The sequence below is a fragment of the Anas acuta genome, chromosome 3 (assembly GCF_963932015.1).
Source record: "Anas acuta chromosome 3, bAnaAcu1.1, whole genome shotgun sequence".
NCBI classification, from domain to species: Eukaryota; Metazoa; Chordata; class Aves; order Anseriformes; family Anatidae; genus Anas; species Anas acuta.
The window spans coordinates 43,231,737-43,249,277 of NC_088981.1; the positions used below are offsets into that span (position 1 = coordinate 43,231,737).

The 17,541-nt window shown below is 35.0% G+C and overlaps 1 protein-coding gene across 6 annotated transcripts in view; it reads right to left on the reverse strand.

The window, feature by feature from the left end:
* Window positions 1-444: 444 nt before the first annotated feature.
* Window positions 445-17,541, reverse strand: part of FAM120B (family with sequence similarity 120 member B) — a 60,593-nt gene continuing 43,496 nt past the window's right edge. For 5 of the 6 annotated variants that reach the window (XM_068676849.1, XM_068676848.1, XM_068676847.1 and 2 more), the window contains 5 exons: window positions 14,797-15,003; window positions 10,700-10,808; window positions 8,888-9,001; window positions 5,736-5,793; window positions 445-2,353 (listed from right to left, as the gene is read on the reverse strand). In XM_068676849.1, the coding sequence (XP_068532950.1) occupies window positions 2,341-2,353; window positions 5,736-5,793; window positions 8,888-9,001; window positions 10,700-10,808; window positions 14,797-15,003 (501 nt within the window). In that variant the 3' untranslated portion in view covers window positions 445-2,340. The remainder of the gene's footprint in view (window positions 2,354-5,735; window positions 5,794-8,887; window positions 9,002-10,699; window positions 10,809-14,796; window positions 15,004-17,541) is intronic. The other variant, XM_068676844.1, reaches the window with a different exon arrangement.

A 17,541-nucleotide genomic window follows, 5' to 3' on the forward strand; every position in this document is an offset into this window, starting at 1 on the left:
ATAGATTTGTTCACTTCAAATCCATAACAGTTTTTCCTTTTTTTTTTTTTAAAAAAAAAAAATAATTCAAAGTATCCCCGCAGTCCATGTATTAAGGAGACATTATTAGGTTGGAAGCTTTAGGGATATTTCCTTGTATACGACGGCCTTCTATAGTCCTTGAGCTTTACAGTACTCTAACCAATCTAAAGTTCAGTGAGGAAAATAGCACCTCTGTGTTTCAGCTTCCTGCTTCTACTTTGATTCCTGATGGGAAAAAATCTTTTGGCTTGGAAAAAAATAATAATAATAGCAGCTTCTACTTATGGTCTAACCTTAAGAGGAAAAAAAAAAAAAACAACCAACAACCTCACAGAGAAACTAACAGTTCTTCAGTGGCCAGGATAATTATTACCAGCAATTCTCAATATACCACAACAAGCACAGCAAAACTCCCACTCTAGCTGTATTTAATTTTGTTTATTGAGGCCAACAGAAATCTTTCCCCATATCAGAACCTAAAGGAGGAATTACTAGCAAATTCTGGCACATGGTCACATTCTTTTCAAATACACCATTATACAAAACGAGATTCCTGAAAGTAAACAACTTCTATAAAATTCAGACCACATCATTCAAAAGGTTTTGTGGAAAGAAAAAAAAAAAGGAAAAGAATGGGAAAAAAAGGCGGTACAATTACAGTCAGTTACAAATCAAGAGGAAAAGGAAGTGGGAATATCCCTATCACAACCAGATCCCTACAATGTATATCAGACACTGCATCGTGTAAAAATAGCATCTGCTCACATTTTTCATTGAGTTAGAAATTCTGTGTTGCTGCCAATTTATTTGTTTAGATAGACTGTTGCTACATGCAGGGTATGAAAGAATACATTTACTGCGTTACAAACAGAGAAAGGAAATAATACAAGGAAATAATAGTATCAAGTTATATACATCTGACAATACTATTCACTTTAACACAACACGTATACTAAATTGGAACTAAATACCACTGACAGTTGGCTCAAAGGAATTACCTGCACAAGGCCTAAGAAACACATCAACTGAGCAATAATGGACTAAAACCAGCAGAGTTTATATTAGTTGTCATTATACCATAAGGATAAATCTAAGTTGTGAATAGCTATAGTACTGCTTATGAAAATAGATTTCAAAATGAGAGCTAAGTTTTCTCTTTGGAATATAAAAATAGCATGTTTTCCACATGCTAAACACTTCTGAAGACATTTGAGCATAATTATGTACTCTTCTAAAAATCACACATCTCAGAAGTATTAAGAAAGTCTGTGTGATGTGTAAGACTAGTGAAAATTAACAGGAGATACCTGATTGCCCTACCTGTACTCTGTCTGTCCATTTACTTGTATCTCTCAGGACTATCTAGTATAGAGTGAAATCATTGCTCCACAAACATCTGTAAAAAAGATTGTTGTCAACAAAGAAAAGTTGTCAACAGAGAAAATATTACACATGTGCTTCAAGTAGCTGTCACTTATAAAAACATGAGTGCATTCAACTTGTCTGTCAGCTTTCTCTTAATTTAGAATTTCTGCCAAAATTACACTGGCCAGAGGCTCACACTTCCACTTTTCTTTTGGGGCTATCTAAAGATAGGTTTAAGGACTGACATAAACCTTAAATGTTTCAAAAATTACTCATTGCATACAGAGGAGAATTCTAGGTATTCTAAAAGAGGACTATGTATTTGACTCAGCTCTGAAAGGCCCCAAAAGAGCCGGACAGCTGCAGCAGTTTTATACATATAAACTGATTTTAAAACTAATCTAGAGTGTTTCAGCAGTGCTTTTGCCCTTTTCTCTTTTTCTGAGACTGAGGACCTATGAAAGTAAGCCAGTATGACTTCCCCCCCCCCCCCCCAAGACCGGGCAATTTCATCCTCATATAGCATAAAGGTTTCACAGAAGAGGCAGAACAGTTTTGCCAATAGAACTAGGTGAATTAATTAAATTTGTGCAGCCTTTTAACACCCAGGATTGGCTTCTGCTTTTTAGGCATGATTTTTTAATTACAAATTTTTTAATCATTGTATAACTCTGTCAATAACAATTTTATGAAGTGCTCCAAACAATACTGTATGAAGCCTAAAATACATAAGAATTGTTTTGTTACATTCCATAATTTACTTCAGTAAGCAATAGTCTAGAAAAACAATGTATACAAAGTAAAACCTAACTGAAAATGATGCATGATAAAATTCTGATTAGAGCCTTCCCACCACCACTACTTAAAGTTTTTGGGATCTTCAGCATACAGCCTTTCATAACAATGTATCTTGTTCTCTTATCCATTTTCATTCACTTCCAGTAATAAGTAGGGTCATCTGGGTGACCTAAAAGACAAACAGTTGTGAGGAGCCAAAGAAGATACCAACAACAGCACTGAAAAAAATATATTAACAAAACAAAACAAAACACACAGTGAAAAGCTACAGTACTCAAACTGCTCATGAAAGACACAAATTAATGAAACGTGCCTGAAAGGCAAGAAATACTTTTCATTACATTTTTCAGTCTTGGTAACATTTTCAGTCTTGTTTTCAGAGTGTTTCCAAAAGTATATCTTCAGATTTATAGGCGTCTCTGAAAAACCTGTCCCAATTGTTAGACATTTCTGAGCATATGTTTTACTATCTGAGCAAGACTGTGGACCACATTTATTGTGGATCTTTATTTATGTGACTGAAGATGCAGACAGGCATCTACCACAATTTTATAAAGTTTGGAGCCCCTTGTTCCTCTTTCAGAAAAATTAATTTCCTCTGTTTTTCTGTTTGCATTTCTTCTCTTAGTTGTGAATTTCCTTAGATAGTTCAATGGAATTTAGAGACAAAAACAGGCGTTAGACAATTTCAATCCAGATAGAAGGCACAGAATATTTCTTTTACAGTAACACAACAGTAATCTAGAAATTAGATTCATCTAGAAATCTAGTATCTGGATCTAGTAGATAGAAATAGATATCTACTATAGAAATCCAGTATCTGAAGACTGGCTGTCTACCAAACCCACAGACTAACAAGTCAGGAAAACAGATGATTTAGTCCATTTTATGAACACTTTGCTTAAAAGGCATTTGTTCTAGTCTACCAATCATTTGGCTTGAGGAAATAAAATCAGATAACTTTTGTAAACTTCACTCAAACCACCCAAAAAAGAAATAGTAGATAGAAATCTAGAAAAGCTAAAAATACTACACATTCTGCAGTATGTAAAGTATTGCTATTTTGATAAGATACACATTTCTGGTGTAATCTACTTTAAAAAGAAGTTAGGGTCTGATGCAGGGTAAGATTTTGTGGTCTTTATTATGTAGGTGACTAAAGTATCATAATGATGCATTCCAGGTTCAGTGATTTATGTACTAACTATCCTGGTCAGCATTTGTGCTCTGAACCTTCCGTTATGCAAATCTTAATGCAAGCATTATTGCATCTGCTACTCTCTGTCAGTAAGGGTCATGAGATAGTTTTCAGATATAGATCTAATTTTCAAATGTTTATAAAAATAATAAACATGGCAGTTAAACAGAAGTATGACACTGAAATATAGTTTTTATATCAGTAAAATCTAGAATGATGATCTTGAGAACTATTAACAAGATACTCAATGTTATTCAAAACAAAAAAGAAAAGTTAGCTGAGACATGATAAATATTAACATCATGGTTCTGAGTATCTACAAAGTTTTGTTCTCGTTCAACACCATTGACATTGGTGAAAGTCCTTCAAGTAAAATAATTTCCAGGTCTGGAATGTAAAGAAACTTGAGGAAGTGTTCTTACTATGCTGAGAAAAGCTTACATGTCAAAAACAAAAATCTGTCACAATTCCACATAAGGTATTTTAATGCAATTTCAAATGGTTTGGGTTGTAGCGGTATTAAATTGTGAAATATACTTATTTTCTGAATGCTATGTCAAAGAACAAGGCAGTTAGAAAATCTGTAATTTTTGACTCAACTTATACAAGGATCAGGTCAAAACGTCATATGCACTGGGTACACTAAAAAGTTTGCTGATTCTTACAGAGATTGAAAAATAGGGAAGTGGAAAACTTCTAAAAGCTGACTGTTATGAAAAGCTGCAAACTGTATCAGATTTAAAAACATGCTCTTAACATTTTGATGCTTTTTTTTTTCCCTGCTGCTCAGTCTTTTTTGTGAGTGGGAACAGGACATCAGGCTTTCATTTTCCTTTCATCATATACTTCCTATACAAAAGAGAAGAGAGTTTTTTTACATAACTAAATCTATCGAAAATGCTGAAGTACAAAACTGAAGATAGGGTGATTCCAAAGCACATAAACAGAGGAAATCCCATCAGTTCCATAAACATCCACTTGAGCCAGGCCAATTAAAAAATCACTACAAACCCAAGAAAAGAATGAAATTGTTGAAGATTACATAGATGGATACAATTTTCAATTAGGCTGTTGAGATGCAGATCAGTAACGAGCTAACTACAGCTTTAAGTGTCACCCACTTTCTATGTGACCTAAGTGTTGACATTTTTTTTTCCTGATACAATTTTTACACTTCATGATTTAAAATGGGATTTGTACATAACTGCCTATATTTTTTTTTTTTTGCTTAATGACAGCGATTAAGCAAAGTACCTCTGATTGTTTTAACTGAATGGGTATGCAAATGAAAGACATGAGAAGGATATTGTGAACTCTTAAAAAAAACAGAACAGTTTCTTAAAAAACATAAGTAGTGTGTTTTTCATGCTGTAATGCGTGAAGAGGGGTTTTTGTTGTACCAACTTATCAATATATGATCTGACAATGCTGTTAAAAACTGCATGTGCTCTGTTCTATGTTCCTTTAGTATTATATTAACTTTATTTCAAATTAATTAATTTTATAATTAAGTTTATTACTGAAATTGAATCAAAGTGAAGCATACCTATTTTTTAACAAAGAATTATAAAGATAAGTCTTTGAATTAGAATTTCGGGAAAGTGAAAAGAAGACTAGTTCTCCTAAGTATTATTTTTTGCAGAAGTAAAGCAAGACAAGACTCAGATTCTTTCTCTCCTCAGCAATGATGTGGTTCATCCTGCACATTCAACTGAGACAGAACTGCTTAACTAAAAGAGCCAAAAGCAACAGCAACTTTTGGCTCTAGCAGAAAAGCACTGCATTTTACAGGAAGGTCATTTTGTTTCATTGGCAGGTGATATTTACAATCAGTGATGTCATGTTTCAAACTTTTCAACAGGTTTCAGTAACAATGGTTCAACCCTTAAAATTAAGATACAATCTACACAAGACACAAACCACAATTCAGCATAGACGTTCCACGTGATTCATGGTGTGCAAAGTCTTATAACATAGAAAAGTATAACAGAAGTGTGCAAAACTTGTAGTTTAAGTCTTAAAACTTATAGTCAGGAATATCTAATGATGTGGTAAATATACTTCAGAACATCCAGTGTCAATAGCACAAAATAACGTAGGTACACTTAAATGCTACTCTGCTTCAGTTGGTACCTTAAATTTTAGTGATTTTGGTCTCATTGTAAGCTTAGACTCAACATGACAAGGAATTAATTAACACCCTAAATAGCCTCAGCTTTGAGTCATTTCCTTTGCAGTCATATGGTTCAGTTACTCTCTAAAGTTTGTAAAAAGAAATTTTCATAGACATAATGACCCCAACAATAACTATCCCACCATCTCAGTTTGCTAGGTCGTCACATTTATTCTTTACCGAGGAGGAAGGTGGAATCTTCTCCTCCGGTCTGAATATCCCATTCTATGTTCTCTACCTGGAGGAAGCAGGAGAAGAATTAAATACTGTTAATTAACATTAGAACAGGAAAACAAGAACTTATTTGGACAATCTGCAAGAACAAAGATGTATTAATGTTTTGAAAAAAAGGCATGTTCCTCTCCAGTTGGTATGTAATCATGGACAGTATTTTGAGAAGTTGAAGGCTAAAGCTCATGATGGAATTGCTCTTCTTTTTACTTGGTTCCATCAGACAGAGTTCTGGTGTTTACCTTACCACAGGCAGATCAGAAAAGCTATAGCCTTGCCAAGTCCCTTCACTATTTCTAATGTATTAGAGTATTGTCAATTTTAACCATTCATATAGCTATTTCAAGTGGTCCTATATACACGGTCTTTACTCTGTCTTTCTCCTATCTTCAGCTCACTTTTGTGCTTTTCTGGACAGGTTTTCAAATACAAGTATGACAATCATTGCTCAGATTACTGGTATGTTTAAATAAAGTTATAGAAGTATATGACAATACACAGATAAGCTTAAACTTTATTTTGTCTATCTTCTGTATATTGATTTAGACCTAGGTAGTAATTTGTATTATAAGAGAAATAAACGTTTATCAGTTGGACTGCTGAAGAGAGCGACAGAGATACACGGCAATAGTGATTCCCATAGTTCTTAGTGCTCAGTTTATTTTCAGCTATTTACAGAATGAGGTGACAGTGGGATTCAAAACAGTATGAGTGGTCTTAACTACCAATTAATAAAGTTTTATCTAGCAACAGCTAGCACGTGGTGGGCTGTTTTAGCCATGAACCTAGAATTTAGACGGTCATTCTTTGTTACAAACATCTCTGGTACCTCAGGGAATACTTATAAATGCAAAGCACAGAGACTAGCAAGATCTGCAAAGCCAAAATTTTAGATATTTTACTGCTTAATAACAGAAGCCTAACCTTAGCTTTAAATTAGATACCTAGAACCTGTTTAACAAGCATCATAATATTCAGGCACTCAACAGGATATACAAAACTCAGCACGCTCATTGGGAAGTCTTCTAAATTAACAGACAAGAAACACTGTGGATAAAACTTCTACCTCTCTGAAAGGCTTTGGTGTCCTGCTCTGTTACTTAGATGCAATCTCTCAATTTGTGACACATGGCCAATAAATTTATTAAGAGAATGATTGTTTAAAAAAAAAAAAGGGCAAAACAAACAAAAAATACAAGCTGAATTCCTTTCTCTTAAAACACAGGTAGAGAATTAAATGCTAATTACAACAGATTAGAGGTTAGCATTCACGACAAAATGAGAGATAGCTAAATGTGATTCTTTTTCTGCTTGAGGGTATTGAAATCATCATTTCAAAGAAATACTGCTGCTTCTTCGGTTTATACTTTCTGGCTGGAGGAATACTTTCCTCCACTGTTGAAGTTGAGCCATTGCCACAAAGTTCTTAAACAATAACTGGTAAGAGTAAGCAAGGAATGCCTAATCACTGGGTACTTTTCTGACAGAAGGTATGGTTCCCATGGTTACTGTTCCATTAATTTTTAAGACATTTTATCCAGTGATTTTTATATTATATGCAACAGCAGCAACTATAGCAGTATAGCATGGGAAGATAGTGGATAGAATTGATAGACATCAGTAATAATACTAGGAAGGTTTATCACAAGCTATCATGGAATACACTGTCTACTTTTTTGGTCCCCCCCCCCCCTTTTTTTTTTCCTCCTCTCTGTGGTAAGAGGCACGCATACTGGAGACAACAGCTACATAATGAAGCAAACCAAATACCTATTTTAATACTAGCAATCTTATGAAAAAGGGAATTCTCTCAAAATGTCAAAAATCTTGGCAAGTCAGTTTAAAAGGAGTTCTAAAGACACTGCAGGATTCTTTTGTAATGACAGATATATTTTTCTAATAGATCTATTTTATTTACAGCAGAGATATTTAACTGCATTTATGGCATCACGTTTTAAGAGTGTCCTGAGGGTAGTAAATAAGGCTTAATTTTGCCTGTGTAGAGGAATACGCAATATTTTAATAATGGAATTGAACCATGTTTATAACACAGTTCAGTGCAGTTACTGTGGAACATATTTCATGGAATTCATCTAGTGGTCAGATCTCTGGAGGTGATCAGAGTGCCTACAAAAGTGATTCCTGGATTTTTGAGATGGTCACAATAACAGTGATAAGTTCTGGTTTTTGCTTACAGTGAACACGAACACTGTATTTTAGTATTGACAACCTACATCGTCAAACAATTTTATCTGTGAATCAAACGACAGTATCTCACTCTCAAGCATACAACAAAAGCAGCTGAAACACATTCAAGACTTTACTGTATTTATTTATTTATTAACACTCCACACTAATTGCATCAATCTCCTTTGAAAACTTCATTTAGCAACACAGAAGAAATTTAGGCTCTGAAGACTTCACAAAACAACGTGTCTTTCTTAGACACTTCTCTTTCTTTGGGTTATTTTCTCTAATCTATGTGCATATGCTTTAATTTGTAATAATGAGGAAGTAAAACTGCATTAATATCAGCTCAGTGATGTTATTCACAGTGATGCTTCATTGAAACATCTGTTCAAGAAGTGAGAACGGTGAATGACTCAAGATTAATTTTTGTCAAGACAAAACAGGACTTCATTTCTATTATCTAAGCAATAACCTTGAAGCTGAGACCCTGATATAGAAAATCACTTAAAATGTGTTTAAATTTATTCCCATGCTTAAGTGTTTTATTGAAGTACGAACTAAGATTTGCAACCAAAGACTTTAAACAGACATTTCAGTGCAGCTGTGCTGACTTGTTTTAGACCTGTTACAGCTTTAAACATCATTCAGCTGAGACCAAGCATGGAAAGTTGAAATACCGCAAAGATTTCTTCAGAACGTTGCTAGTAAATAAGGACTTCAGATAATAATGCTACTCTCCACCTTATACAGTTAGTTTCTGCTGATGGTACTACACAACTCTAACTGATAAAAGGTTTGTAACTGAATGCTGCCAGCACAGGGTAACTACATGCATACAAACACAAACTGCATAAAGAAACAGCTGTTACATTGCTGATAGAGGCAATTCCAAACACACAAAAAGTTTTTACCTTGTGGTTGAGGACTTCTCCAGAGGAACCCCCTCATCTGATTATGATATGGAGGAACAAAAGAACTTCTGTGTGCTTGTTGGAACCTGGGATTAAATTCTCTTTGCTGTGCTCCTGAAAAACAGTATTTACTAGCCAACTTTGTATGTCAGATTAAATGAAGAATAAAGGAGAGCATATTCTTTTTTGGGAAACAACATTTCTTAGATTTATGCCAAAATACTTATGCTCAATTATTATTTTTCCAAACTGCAGTCAGCCTAATAAGTATGGTTCTTGTCCTCATTTCCATCTATGCACATTATGATTACAAGCTGTTAACAAGTGTATTTAGAAACCAGATCAAAATTTTATGACACAGATTTTGAGACTGCAGTCATTAAAATGAAACAGAAATCTGTCCAAATTGGAATCACAAATCATAATTAAAATGGTTAAGTACTGCTCTCAAGCATTAGCAGAGACTAACAAGATTTGGTATCATAAATCACCAACAGATATGAATGTCCAGCACCAGTATGGTGTAGTATCACATCAGAAATGGACAGAAGTGTTGTTGCAAGATGCAGAGTACTGAACTAGAAGACAATCATTCTGTCTGTTGCAATTTGCTCAATTAATTTTGAAGGGGTAATTTTTATTCTCACTGACATCATACTTGATCAGGTATTTAGCAGGCAATAAACATAATTCCAGCATAAACACTCCATCACATGATGTTCAGCTAATTCAACCATAATGCAATCATCTGCTCATGGCTGAACCAGATCAAATTTGTAGTGTTAGGTGATTCTGTCATGCATAGATTGATTACTATTGAAAGCAGAACCACACCTCCACCAGCAGACGCTGAAACTGTAAAGCAACAACATATACAAATAAGAAGGTCCACAGTTTATCTAATTTATCTATCACTTATACAATTAAAAAACTATCAAAAAAAAACCTTCTCTAAAAAAAAAAAAAGCACTCAAGTTTATAAAGTGAAGTTGACATACAAAGGGGTACTAGAGGTTCTTAGTGTTCTGTACAAATATTATCAAAAGCTGAGGACATACTTTTGCTTAATAGAAAAGACTAGCAGATTATGCTCACAGTCTTCTCTGCATTTCAATAATATACACATTCTATTTAGTAACAACATTTTAAATAGTAACAATGGCATTTTAAAATCTAATAATTACAGCATGATTAATTCAGTGTAATCGAAGCCTCAAAAGCCTCAACAATCAAGCTGATCTGTGAATGATGCTGAAAACACTTTAGATGTTTTTCACTGAGAGTCAGGCAGATCAGTTGGGAAAACTAATGTCCTTAGTAAACCAAGCCATATGGCTGGAAATAAATAAGCAAGGTCTTAGGCAAAAACCCTTCTCCATGTTGCCCAAGAGCTTGCCTTTGTTTTGAACTGTATCAGTCAATCTTCAATGCCTCACTCAGACCTAAGACTATCATAGCTAAAATAGCTCCCCTGGGGGAAAGGAAGAAAAGACTGAGTCATTCAATTATTCCTATAAAAATAACTTTAGTCACTGAGTAAATAGCAGTGGTTTCTGTTACTGAATAATATTTTATTTACTGCATATATCTCACTAGCTATGTAGCTAGATGAAAATACTTTATCCAAACTTGGGTAATCAAATTCATACGAATTCCGAAAAGCAGGAGATATTTTCTAAAATCCCTTCTTCAGTTTCTTGGAGAAAGACCTTATGATTTATTTAGTTGGACATGCTTCCTAAGTAAACACTGCTGCAGTTAAAGAATGATTGAGCTTATCAATAGTATATTGAGAAAATTAACGATGCCAACCTGCGACAAATCCCCTCCCTCTTGGTCTGCTCTGTATTGTCCTTTTCTTCGCCATGCAAGCCTTGCAAATGAGTGACTTCAGGTTCTGGAAGGGTGTATACAAAGACTCCTGCAGACAACAGGGTTAACATTAATGACTATTCTGCTTTTCTCTCATCAGGTACAGCACAAATCAATCACAGATCTAACAACCAGAATAATTTTCTAAGTCCACACTCATTCATGCACAAAGGTACCAGGTCTTCTAATTCACATTTTTCAGGAAAGAAAATTAAAACATTTCATATTAAAAAAGTGGACTCTTGGAGAGGTGGGTAGGGCTACAGAAAGAATGCTTTTTCTTCTCTTGATGAAGTTTGTTTTCTCCTCTGCTCACATCCGCAGATTACTTTCTTCCCTATTTTATTACCTTGCATCTGCAAATATACCTAACTAGACTTGGTTAGGTCTATCAACACAATACCTCAGGCAGAGATAATTAAAAGCTCCACATAAAGACTGATGAACTGATGGAAAAAACTTACCAGTAAAGAAATCAAAGCATTTCATACATTACAAACAAAACCTAATGCAACAGTAACACATCAGCCCTAACTCCAGACAGTTGTTTCCTCATAAAATATAATCTAGTCTAAAGAGATATGAAGGAATTAAATAAGTATTTACCTTGTGAGATGAAAAGTTATGCTGTCCAAAGGACATGCTGAAACTATTTGAAGACCCAATACTAAGAGATGCAAGAGATCTTTAACTTTTACTGGTTTCAGGGAGCATTAAAGAAGTGTCTTAGAAGCGTTAAATCTTAGAATCTTTTCGTGTGCCCAATACAAATAAATAAGCAAAGAAAAGTTGTGCAGATTGAAAAGAATTACAAAAAGGCAGATTATTCAATATCATAATTTATTTTCATAAAACTGAGCTGATTTTTATGAGGATGATAATCCCTTTTTGCAACAAACAGGGTGGCTGGGGAGCAGCAAGAATGGAAGAGGGATTACAGGATAAGGTAAAAAGCCAATAGGTGTCAAGACTGGAGCAACTAAAGAGGTTTCTTAAGCAGAGGTAAGAGTCTGAATTCCTGAACCCCCTTGTGAATTTTCCTAGCACATTTTTTGTGCTCTTTAGAGATGGAGCCTCAAACACAGCCCAGAGATATTTTTTCCCCCCCACAGACTGAGTACAGTCTGCAAAGAACTCCCACTAATGGGAAAATCCTTTCACTGTATTCTTGGGAGAATAAATCCAGAATGTGTTTATGAAGGTTGGATGAAAGACATGATCAAAAAAGGACAAAATATATCACTTAAGACGACCCTGTTAGGTAATTTGTTTTTAATTAAAAAAAAAAAGTGATCACAAACATACTCCATTAGTGAGAAGCACAATAAAAAGACTAATGAAGTGATAATATCATTGTCTCAATGCTTTATGAGGCTATTATATCCAATTTTCTGTGTGAATAAACAAACTAATATGATTACTGTTATGAAAAACAGAGAACTAGCATAATAAGAACTTGGTATATTTAAAAAAACAGGATGGCTATTCATTATTATCAGAAGCTTTCTATTTTTTTTATTTTTAACAATTTCTAAGGCTAGATAGAGATGAATTACACAAAAAATGTCACAAATATATTAACTGCATTTAATTTTTTTTTTTTTGGTACAAGAATCTGTATTAAGCAAATGCTACAATGTTCAACATTGTTTGTACACATGTAAGTATTTCTGAAAACTACAGTAGAAATACAGTCTTGGTTAAAAGTTATTAATTATATTTAAACCAACATAATCAGAACAACACCAACTCTGAGATCTCCTGAACTCCCTGAAGTAATCTAACTGTCCAGATCTAATGTACATAGAGAAACCCTAGGAGTTAGTAAACAAGCAGGGAACACCAAAAGAAGTAAGTTTTTCCTCTTACTTATCTTTCCAATAACAAAACACCCGCATTGAATAAGTTTTTTTTTTTTCCTTTTTTTTTTTTTTTTTTCCTCCTCTGCATACAATGCTGTAGCTATCATCAGGTTAGATTTATGGTGCTCAAGGATAGATTACTAACAAACAAGTGCTGAAAGATCTTGGCTTCCAGCAGTACGTTTAGCTCTGCCAGGAACTAAGGACCAATTTTATTTATTAAGTTTAATTTATAATAATAAGAACAACCAATCATATGCACTTGTTGCCTTGCCAGTGTCCCTAACTAAACTGGCATCTCTTGGCAATTCTCCCCAAACCAGATTCTTGCCTCTCAAACTGATAAGCTGCAAAGCTATTTTATTAGTCTGGGAACACTCTCTGCCATATATGTACCATAAAACTGTACCTAAAAAATAAAAGTTATTTAAACTACTCTAAAATTTAATGGGGCTGGACTATTTTTTCTCCACCATGGAACAGTTTATCTAGGGTTTGTTTAAACTAGAGCATCACGCCTTTTAAAAACCTAACTTAGATATTCTAGTTGATTAAGTCAACCTCCAGCTCTGTTCTAGGGATCTAAGCATATTTCTTTATCTCCCTTCAAAAACATGCTAAAATATAACTTCAACAATAGGATTTTCAAATGTTAGATATGTTAGCTAGCACACTTTAGCTAAGAATATGTCTCATCCAATATCAATTTTATTCAGATTTATGTATTTTAAAACTAAATAATCTGAATTCTTCTCAAATGGAAAGAAGTAACAGTTTCATATAGGTTTATGTAGTTTTCTAGTTTTCCATTTATTCTTCAGACCCTCTACTGTTCTGCAAAAGTTCTACATGAAAAACTGGATGAACCACTGGAACAATCTAAAAACTAGTGAAATCAACGACTGATCAGTGGGAACCACAACGTTTGGATAGAGGCTACAGTCCTAATCATACAATTGACTCCGTATGGAAAGGATTATCATCCTCCTGCTGAAAAAGAAATATATTCCACCCACCCACATGTGTTCCACTCATCACTCCAGTTCAGGATGTAATCTAATTAGATACAAAATTGGAAAAGCAAACTAATTATACCACAACCGATATTAAATGTACGAGGTTAATATTACTGAAAAACAAAATCTTTTCTCTGTAATAATTTTTTTTTGAGTCTCAAGTGAGGCTTAAAAGACAGCGTGTAAAGACAGGTAAAAATACTTTAAAGGTAAATCTTTCAGAAATTATTAAATGATATGGATTTCCCGGTTCCACAATGAAAACAGAGATACAAATTTAAGGTCTTAAGAGCTATCTACACATGCTAATAAAGAGCTTCCCAAGCTCCCCTCCACATACTCTGTACTAGTGGGACATGAGCCAGTTCTCATCTAAGGCTTCACTGGTACACTAATGCAGCACGGCACCTGGTGAGGTGGATCCCATGTCTGACCACGGCCACCTTAACGCATCACATATGGCTCATACCCTGCAAGACTGCTGCTACCTGTCTGCTTTTACCAGTGCAGGACTGTTTTAAATCCTACCAGTTTTAGGTAACATAGCACACAAATACAAATTGTCCAAAACCCCAGCTTCTGAAAAATGGAATTGAGTGTTAAGTACTTAAAGGCACAGGAAATTACTTGGTGGGATTCTATTAAAAATACCTAGATATATACATATACCTTCCTCTGATCTCCAGTTCCTCATGGAGTTCATCAAATCTTCACCTCATATTTTAAGTTCCCTTAAGTACCTTTGAAGCTATTACTCTTAAATCATACCTACATGTAGTATGCTTCTTTAAAATACATTCATATGATTTTGCATAAAATCATATAGAAAAAAAAATCTCGTTAATATCTCAGTATTAGAAAACTGTTACAGTAATTTTCATTTTTTAAGATTGACAACTATTTTGATACTCCCTTGTATTGTTTTCTGAGATCTGGAAACAAAAATAAAGGCAAATTTATAGCTTCCAGCATAGTACCAATATTTCTACCTTTTTATGTTGTTTGGTGAGAAAGATGAAACAGGAAAAATTAAGAGAGGAAAAATACAAAGGAAGAATACAAAGAAAGTAACAACATTAAGATTTATGTATATAAATATGGACAAATAACTTTTTTTCAACAAAAATACAGAACTGTCTAAGAGAATGTAGTTACTCACATTGCCTTCCAAAAGCTCTTCTACAGAGCAACTTCGGTGTGACCGCTGGTATTTTTCTTGAAAAAGTTTTCCATCAAACACTTTCCAAGGCATCAAATCGTCCATTCTGAATGGAAAGCCACAGGCACTATTGGCCATAAGCAATGTTGTAAGGCCACGAATAAAGACAGCACCAAGATGTACAGCTCTGGAGTCCACTTCCATAAGCTGTTAACATTAAAAGAAGAACAAAGAAATAGATTTAAAAAATCAGGGAATATAAGCAATTTTAACATGACATAACCATGCAAACAGGAGAGCAAATGATAAATAGCCCCCAAACTGTGACAATGATGGTTTCCTATTGCACAGTAGAATTCAAAGGATACTGTATCTAGTTTTATTAAATAAAGTGAAAGAAGTTTGAGATAACAAATACAGCATCATATTTTTTTTTTTAAATTAAAGACAGACACATTGAAAATGAAAACTGAAAGACAAAAGAAATAACTATTCTCTATAGCATTTCTCAAACATTACCAGTTTCCCAGAAGGAATCCTGTTAGTGGAATGCAAAGGCATGTGCTGGGAGTATAAAAAAAGTGATTTGAACAGTGGTCTGTTGCCCTTCCCCAGCTTGATCAACTGGTATATGTCACAGCGCTTAGAGATCATTTAAATTATAAGATTTGACAGGATGAAGTTTATTGTGCTCAGGCTTCAGAAATACTTTAAATGCTTTAAAATTTCCTCTGAGTGCAGACTGAAAGCCAAGTTATTTCTCCTCAACATGGATGTCTCTAGAAGAAATACAGGAATCATATGACAGCATCCAGAAAAACACAAAATGAGAAACTCAATGAGACAATTAAAACTTTTGGCCAAAATAAACTTGATGGGTGAATTTGAAATCCTGTTGGGACAGACCATAGCAAACTGTAAAAGTCTTGAATCTAGTAAGTGGAAAACTGGGATTTTTATGTATTGTATAGGCTGTACAGGCTCCTCAGTGGGGAATGCCTCTTCTACAGTCTGTACCATAGCAATCTGTCAGGACAGGAGGGATTCACAACAATGTAGCCATCGATACGGTAATCCACAGCAGCTGTTGTACCCCTAGAGCACAGCTTTCCTTCAGTGCAAGTTCTACCAGGAACAGAACAGCATCCATAACAGCCCAGAACAGAAAGCACAAAGAGGTGGCTCAAATTTGTCTCACCCATGGTTCCTGGGGAGCTGTGAGAGTTTTGTCTGAAATGCATTGGGTTGGCTCACCATTACCAACCAAAATATCATCTTATAACTGAAAAGGTTCCCAAAAGACTTACAGGTATGCACACACACTATCACTGCCCTACATACACATATAAACAAAGAGATAATAACATACAACACGAAATATGGTACTAAAATAGATCAGAACCACATCCCTGGCACCCAAAGTCCACATAACAAAACCAGAAAACCTTTGCTAACAACACAAAGCCACAAAACATGTTATGAAAGAGCCAAACAGTAAATAGTTTGGAAGAATATAGTCAGAACCTGGTCAAAGACATAAGCTTTCTGTATTATTCAATAAGCTGAAGTCAGTTAAAACACAGACAAGGGGCAGTACAGTTCTGTTAAGCCACCTTGAAGAGAGATGCACCTTTATTAGCTGGTTTGTTTATATTTTTTTCCTACAGTGAAGAAGCAAAATAGGACTCAGAGGTCCATACAGACAAAATATACCAGGCAGGGTGTCCTGAGCCCTGCTTATCCAGAACCCTCTTGGAAGAACAGCTGCCTCCGGTGATTTCTGCAGAGACATCAAGCTGACCAGCAGGACACTGGTCCACAGTGACACCCAGTACCTGCAATTCACCCAAGAAAACTGCAGACAATCATGGACAATCAGACAAAGGCAGAAAACAGGAGCTAATTTGAGCAATCATTTAGAAAATGAAAGGCCCATCCTTCACCTACCGTGATACTTCATACTTCAGTAAGGAAGACCTTCTTCTCCTCCCCCATTACTCACTTTAAAATAAAAGCATTTTCAGGATGGGAGGCTGAAACTCATTTTCAGGCTGTGAATTTCAGGAAGTTACTGCCTCCAGCTGTTAGTAATCATCTTCCCAGCTGAGACCAGTAACTACATGCACACTTAAAACTCTCTTGCGCTGGCAAGTAAAGCAGGTTTCTGCAAAGCACTTTGCAATGCTGAAAGGTACTTAAAAAAGGAATGTGGTTAAGTGAACCAGTATTATTTGTACTAAAGTAGACTGTAAAAGTGCACACAGACAGTTATTAGGTTGCAGCTGAGAGATGCTTAAATCACACTGACTCAGTCATTTCTGATCACCTGGCCAAATCTCAAGACCTTCAGAAACTAGTTCACTTCAGTCCATGCTTTCAGATAGAAGCTGTTTGGTTTGTGACTGAAGTGAGACTTTATGAGTGCAAATCCAGTGAGGGAGAGCTGCTGGGAATCTTCACAACTCCCTTTTTTATAAACTAATCCAGGCAGGGAGTTCCTTCAGGATGTACGTACCCTGGTCTCCTTTGCAACACAGCAATAAATTGAACTTCAAATAACTTCAATAAAATGCTTTGACAAATACTAAATAAGTACAAAATAAAGGTTAATTTTTTTCTGTTTAAGCTATATGGAAAATGGGCATATCAGGCTAAAATTAGCAGCAGAGTCCAAGAACAACAGTTGCACGCTAATCAGCTGAATCAAATTTGGCCAAATTTGTGTTGGTATGACTCATACCACCA